Here is a 7,554-nt window from a genome sequence, read left to right as displayed (position 1 = left end):
GGGTTTTGAATTTGAGAATTATGATCGTTCTCTTTGTGCATGGGAGAAAAATTAGGGCATTTTGTAGATTTGTACAAATTTTATATATATATATATATATAAATATATATATATATATATATATATATATATATATATATATATATATATATATATATATATATATGCTGTTAATTATTATCTTATTATAATTATAATAAATAATAAATAATAAATAATAATAATAATTTATAAAATAAATAAAATTTGAAGTATGATGGGAAGAAGCATAACTCTTTCTCTAGAACTTTCTACTCAATTTTTCCCCATTCCCTTCCTTCCACTATATATTACTCTGCTCACCGACTTCAGATCCTAAAATAGCAAAAAATTTCACACCATCACTTAATCGTCAAAAACATTTCAACCAAACAATTCTATTTCAATCCAATTAACAATGGAATCAACTGTGAAAGAAGAAGAAGTCACATTCATATCATCAACAACAACAGCTTCATCATCGTCTTCATCATCACCACGGCCAAAAGAAGGGTTACATGAGGTAGGTCCACCCCCATTTCTAACCAAAACATTTGATATGGTTGAAGATCCGGCCACTGATGCGGTGGTTTCATGGAGTAAAGCAAGGAATAGTTTTGTGGTTTGGGATTCACATAAGTTTTCAACTTCTTTGCTTCCGAGGTATTTTAAGCATAGCAATTTCTCTAGCTTCATCCGCCAGCTCAATACCTATGTAAGTGATTTTTTTTCTTTCTATTTTTGCTTAAATTTATCTCATGTTATTAACTAATTTCTAGATTGATTTGCTTATAAAAGGTTAAAATAATTTTTAACTCATGCACACAAGGTGTTTGATGAAATGCTCAATTGAAAATTGTTGATTAATTTTATTGTAATTTGTGGTTGCAATTATACCTTGTTATGCTAGTTTTTTTAAGGTGTTCGATTAAATGCATCAGTGAGATTTTAGCTAATTTGGGGTTTTTATTGTTTGATTTGTGTGTAGTTTTCAATAATTTTATTAACCTTACGTTTCTGTGTGTATTTGTGTAATTTGATTATTGATTAAATTGAAGGCTATAGTAATTGGCATCTGATTCAATAGAATTGCAAAAGTTTGATACTGAATGTGATTTTTTATAATTAGGGTTTCAGAAAAGTGGATCCAGATAGATGGGAATTTGCAAGTGAAGGGTTTCTTGGAGGACAAAGGCATCTACTGAAGACCATCAGAAGGAGGAGAAATGTGGCACAATCGACCCAAATAAAGCAAGAATCGGGTCCTTGTATCGAAGTAGGTCAATATGGAATTGAGGAAGAGCTTGAAGGATTGAAAAGAGACAGAAGTTTGTTAATGGCTGAAATTGTAAGGTTGAGGCAGTTGCAGCAACATTCGAAAGACCAGCTCATAACCATGGAGAATAGGTTACGAGCAACTGAAAAAAAGCAACAAAACATGATGGGATTCCTCGCGAAAGCATTTAGTAACCCTGAGTTTCTACAGAGGTATATGAACAAGTATGCAAACAGGGAACAAGAGCATATTGAAATTGGTCGAAAACGAAGGTTAACAATGACACCAAGTGTAGAGAATTTGCAAGTTGCTGGTGCTGGTGGTGGTATTGAAAACATACAATCGAATGTGGATCCGTTTTTTGCAGTTGCTGTTGAAGATGAATCGAGTAACGATGTTGGTAATAATCAAGGAGATGTTTCAAGCTTGGTTGAGGATGATTCGCATGATAATCTGTTGCAGGAACTATTGAATGTGGATCTGCCTATTGAAAAACACCCTGAAGAGTTTCTTGATGATTTGGATGGTCAACAGCTTGACTGGGATGAAGATTTGCAAGAACTTGTTGATCAAATGGAGTTTTTAAGGTCATCTAATACTTGACTATTTGATGATTGAAGTGATTCTTGTTGAGATTGTTTAGTGTAGAGTTTGTGGGTCTCTGCAACTCCACCTCCTCTTATAGTAGAGTACAATTCAGAGATGCATTTGATCCTTAACTTTATGGTATGTGAAATTCTGGGTACTAATAGTGTTTAGAGTCTAAAGTGTGTGTATGAAATAATGCATCTGATGTTGTACATGTTTTTTATATACAAAACAGGGGAGGTTTTGGAATTGCAAGGAGTCCATGCTGCTGTTCCTGTTGTATCCTTTTGTTGTTTTCTGTTTATTTATAGACAGTAAGTTATCTGTGAACAAACAACCCTGAAGCTTCATTGATTTGTCACCTCTGTTTGCTTCATGTTTGCAGGGGGCAAAAAACTGCAAGGAGAAGTCCAAGGAGTTTTCATTCTTAAGATCAGTATCCGTAGCCAGTGTTGGAAACAAGAAATGAGGTTGGTATTGTGTGACAATCTTTGTAGGGTGTGTTTGTTAGTTAAATATAGTTGTAAAAGTAAGGGTTAGAGTTGGATGTGACTGCTTTATATGTTTTGTGTTTAAGGAGTTGATCATAATTTCTAGTAATACCTTTTGGTTTACCTCTTTTGTGTAATAATTCACATGTATGCCATCAACCAGATCGTAAGTTAGCACTCAAAGCCTTGTTGGGTTGTCATCGTTATTAGATTTGTTAATGTTAGTACTTGTAGTATTATGGTGTAATGTTAACTATGATTCCCTTCCATAAAGAGTTCATCTTTGTTAGTTTTATATGATAATTAACGTTAATTCTGTTTTTGGTTTGATTATATAAATCGATCAATAATTTGGACCATGTGTATTTACTCGGTTAAAAGTTGGATATAATATAATGTTTGAACTAGTGTCCAAAAGGTAGCACAAGGACCATATTGTTATAACTAGCCTTAAAATCAGGACAACAAATCGTGCTATTACTTGACCACATCTTCTTCAAGGGTGAATTGCAAATCCATTTACTATCCGATATAACATGTACAATCACACATAAACGCATGTACTTTCATAGCAGATTTGATTGCAAATTGCTAGTACCTGATCACATATTCTATGAGGGTGACTTGCAAAGTGATATACCTAACATGTACAATTCTACTAATTTATTTATTTTATTTTTATTTATTTTTTTTTGGTGAAAATAACGAAAACTCATATAGAAAGGAGGTCGTTTTTCAAAGAAAAACGTCCTCAATAGGAATTAAAAAAAAAAAAAAAAAGACAGGGGAAACGGGAAAGCTCGTACCTAGAAAGCTACATCTAGACGCAAACTATCTATAAACAAGCCTCCTTAACAACCCGAAACCTAAAAAAGGAAACTACTAACTAGACAAAATCAACAACAACACAAAACTAAATGGACGATACCGAACAAAGTACGCAAGACCAAACACCCCAATTAACCTTTAGGACCCGCTCTTTTCAATCTTCCATTGATCGTCTCTTTCAAAGAATTCTTTCCCGACCGATTCTCTATCTTGTACGATAACACATTGGCGGATCCTTCACCCGGCGCACTCTCCTCGGCCAAACGTGTCATCATACCATCAAATGTCGTGAAAGCTTCCACGAACATACCTCCTCTCCAGAAAGCCGAGGAACCTCTATCCCTTCTGTAAGACCCGTTCATTCATATATATATATATATACATGTATATATGTATATATATATATATATATATATATATATATATATATATATATATATATATATATATATATATATATATATATGTATGTAAAAGGGTTGAACGAAGGGTTGTATAATGGTATAAAGATGATTGTATGATGTGTGTAAGAAGTGTACCAAGCATGTGCGTATTGCTTGTTCGAATGTCGAAGAAAACTGGAAGTTGTCTGAGTCACAAGGTGTGTACGTACCTTTTCGACCCCAAGAGTTGATGTTTCAAAACCTTACCATTAGAAAGGAAATTTTATTACGTTTCCAACGATATTTGATTCATCGAAAACGGAGCTACGGTCGAAAAGTTATGGCCAAAACAAGTTACTGAAAACTGTTTTTCCTCGACTGCCAGCACCTGAAGGTTGGAGCGGCGCTCCACCCTATTGAGCGGCGCTCCGATTGCGTCTGATGTGTTTTTCAACATTTTTAAAGAGTTTAAATGAGGGGTATTATGGTCCTTTCGCATATGGACGGTTTGGGGACCTTAAAACTGATTCAAAACTTTATCCTAACTCATTCCTTCTCATTTTTCTCCCACCAAACATCTTAGAGAGAGAGAGAGGAGAGTTCTAGAGAGAGGAAGCTTTAAATGGTGATGAAGATGGTGATTCTTGCCCAAATTGGAGTGGTTCTTGGTGCTTGTTGGTGTTTCTAGCTACTAGAGCTCGTTTTGGTGCTTGAGGTAAACCCTAATCCGAATTGTAGTATTTGATTTCTTGTTTGAGTTAGGGTTTGTGTTAGTTAGAGTTATTAACCCATTTATTGTGAAATTTGGGGGTTTTGGGTAAGATTCATGTAAGTAAGCCTAAATGGGTGACTTAGGGTTTCGATTGATGAAATTGTAAGTTTGGATCTTGCATGTGTTGGTTAAACCTTAGAACACTTGTGTTGACTTGATTTTTGGGTGTAAGCCCTAATTTAGGTCAAAATGGGTCAATGGGTATTTTGGGACTAGTAAGCTTGATTCGGTGTCAAATTAAGTTTTGAGTCAAGTTTTGGTAAATCAAGTAGGTAAATACTTGATTTAGGTGTTAATTGATGTTTTGAAAATATAACCACTAATCGTTAGTGATTTTGGGCGTTTTGGGACTTATGTCAAAATGGGTTGACTTTGATTGGGCCGAATTTAGTAATGACACTAGTTTTGGTTAAATGGATGTTGAACACTTTTGTTAAAGTGTTAAATGACGTTTTTGAATGAATGTAATCGTGGGAAGTGATTTTGGGTTAAAATGGTATTTTAACAATAAGTCAAACGTGGTCAAATGCAATATGGGTCAATATTGCATGTGTTGAGGTTTTGGTGTAAATGACGTTTGAAATGATTACTACCTAAGTAGTAATTTAGCGTTAAGACCTAGGTTTGTTCTAAATGGTGTAAAGTATGATATGGGTTAAATCATACTTTGTTGTGTTGGTTTGAATTACCACCCGAAGTGGTAATTGATTTGTGTCCATTAGGTGATTAAATGGGCGGGTTTTGGCGAGCAAGGTGTGATCCCTCGGTTAAGGGATGTTTGTGTCGAGTTCTCTTTTAGAGAATGGCTATTTATGTGTATATTGTACCTATGTGTGATATAGGTGGTTACTTGCTCGGATTTGAGGACGAAGATCATGTTGTACATGACTTGTGCGGGCATTCCAAGGTGAGTGGAATAATTATGCATGTACCTATATGATGTGTTTATTTGTATGAATGTATATGCGTTGTCCAAGTTAGTGGTATATGCGTTGTATTCTAACGAATTATGAATGGATATGCGTTGTCCAAGTTAGTGGTATATGCGTTGTACTCTAACGAATTATGAATGGATATGCGTTGTCCAAGTTAGTGGTATATGCGTTGTACACTAACGGTTGTTATGAACACCGATGGGAAATTCGAGTACCATTCCTTTGTACGATTGGTTAACCATGGTTTTGTGAATTTTGTATTAGCATATTTAATTGTGAACTATATGCTATTGATGTTGCTAGCTTATTGTGGATTGCGGATTTTGGTTTATGCATGATGTTTGCATGGTTGTTGAATTGCTAGCTTGTATGCGGTATTGTGTAAGTGATTGCAAGTAAGTAGATTATATATGTATATGTATAATTATTGCATTCACTAAGCTTTTATAGCTTACCCTCTCGTTGTTTACATTTTTATAGATTCGCGTGGAGGTGATGGCTCGGGTAAGCGTGAGAACTAATGGACTGTGTAGGTTGCTTTAGAAGACGTGCTTTTGAATTGATTAGGATTGGGTAGCATATTCCCAATCGCCATGCTCGGTCTAAGTTTTGTATTAAACTAAAATGGGTCGAAATGGTCACTTTGTTGTATGTTGGGTCGATGTGGGCCCGGTGTTGTAAAACTTGTTTTATTATTGAAAGGACCCGTTCATATACATTATAAACGATTCACAATAGTTGATTACACCGCGAGGTATTTGACCTCTATATGATACATTTTAAAAACATTGCATTCGTTTTTAAAAGACAAACTTTCTTTACAACGAAAATTGACGGTATGCACACCATTTCATAATATATCCAACTATAATTGATTTAATAATAATCTTGATGAACTCAATGACTCGAATGCAACGTCTTTCAAAATATGCCATGAATGACTCCAAGTAATATCCTTAAAGTGAGCTAATGCACAGCGGAAGATTTCTTTAATACCTGAGAATAAACATGCTTTAAAGTGTCAACCAAAAGGTTGGTGAGTTCATAGGTTTATCATATCAATCATTTCAATATATTAATAGACCACAAGATTTCCGTTTATAAATATATGTACACTCGCAACTGTATAAAAGTATTCTATAAGTTGTAGGCACCCGGTAACAAGCCTTAACATTCATGTTTTACCCTCTGAAGTACACCAGATCAGGTGTGTTTAAAATAACCTCGAAGTACTAAAGCATCCCATAGTCAGGATGGGGTTTGTCAGGCCCAATAGATCTATCTTTAGGATTCGCGCCTACTGTACATAGACAAGTAGTTTAATGTTACCAAGCTAAGGGTATATTTCTGGTTTAAACCCACGTAGAATTAGTTTTAGTACTTGTGCCTATTTCGTAAAACATTTATAAAAAACAGCGCATGTATTCTCAGTCCCAAAAATATATATAAAAGGGAGCAAATGAAACTCACTTTTGCCTTGAAGGTATTTAATTCGACTTGGTCTCCGATAGATATCACGAACCTAACCATATATATAATATATCAACATATTTTCTTTTTTAAGTAATCGTTACATATATATATATACTATTAATACCTTTAATATTTTCCTAGTCCGTAGTTAGCAGTCCGATGTTAGTGGTCCACAATTAGTTGCTTAAATAAAATAAATAAAGACCCCATCGTATTCGTATTGATCAGAATTAATCTCGACCCATGGTACCATGTTGTCAAATGACGTGTTGCGTACATAAAGTACCGTGTTGTCAAATGACGTGTTGCGTACAATCATGAGGTCTTATGATTAATCTTCTCGTGTTGTTTACGGGTGGTCCTGAAATATATAAAATCAAATCATAAGTAATTATATATAAAATATCATATTAATTAGAAAAGATATGATTAATTTACTTTTTCTCCAAATATTTTCGTAGTTAAACTAGCTTCGGATACCCAATCTTGTTTTAGTCATAGTTTCTTCATTACAACTCCGTTTTTGTTGGTTCAACTTGCCACTTCCTTAAATCGAGTCAAATTTTAATAATATGAACTGAAAATACCTTAGTTTGTATTCGAAATCATAGGTTATAGGTCAAACTTTGGTGAAACTTATGAAAGTGATCATTTTCCATCATAAAAACAACATTTAATGATCATTTTTCTAAAAATACTTACACTTTGAGTTAAACCATAAAATTTTTATGTGTTAACATATTCATAAGAAATATCATTTTTCCAGAACATGAACTTTCAATTCAAAATT

General features: G+C 34.2%; 1 protein-coding gene across 2 annotated transcripts; it reads left to right on the top strand.

Moving 5' to 3' along the window:
* The first annotated feature begins 371 nt into the window (after positions 1-371).
* LOC139891328 (heat stress transcription factor A-2-like) lies at positions 372-2,642 on the top strand. 2 transcript variants are annotated; one of them, XR_011773618.1, is made up of 3 exons: positions 372-733; positions 1,148-2,020; positions 2,118-2,642. XR_011773618.1 is itself a non-coding variant. In XM_071874283.1 (3 exons), the coding sequence occupies exons 1-3, from the start codon at positions 437-439 to the stop codon at positions 2,311-2,313; spliced, it is 1,077 nt and encodes a 358-aa protein (XP_071730384.1). In that variant the 5' UTR covers positions 372-436; the 3' UTR covers positions 2,314-2,642. The 2 variants fall into 2 exon arrangements, 1 of the variants encoding a protein (XP_071730384.1); XM_071874283.1 differs by having other exon boundaries at positions 1,148-1,881; positions 2,268-2,642.
* Positions 2,643-7,554: the final 4,912 nt, after the last annotated feature.

Source organism: Rutidosis leptorrhynchoides, chromosome 2 (genome assembly GCF_046630445.1).
Source record: "Rutidosis leptorrhynchoides isolate AG116_Rl617_1_P2 chromosome 2, CSIRO_AGI_Rlap_v1, whole genome shotgun sequence".
In the NCBI taxonomy this organism is placed as follows: domain Eukaryota; kingdom Viridiplantae; phylum Streptophyta; class Magnoliopsida; order Asterales; family Asteraceae; genus Rutidosis; species Rutidosis leptorrhynchoides.
This window is presented reverse-complemented; position numbering and strand designations above follow the sequence as displayed.

Bases quoted from the DNA above. Each gene is read 5' to 3' on its own strand.
- LOC139891328 (XM_071874283.1), top strand. From the start codon at position 437: ATGGAATCAACTGTGAAAGAAGAAGAAGTCACATTCATATCATCAACA. The intron at 734-1,147 runs GTAAGTGATTTT...TTTTATAATTAG, and splicing joins TCCGCCAGCTCAATACCTAT to GGTTTCAGAAAAGTGGATCC. The intron at 1,882-2,267 runs GTCATCTAATAC...TCATGTTTGCAG, and splicing joins GATCAAATGGAGTTTTTAAG to GGGGCAAAAAACTGCAAGGA.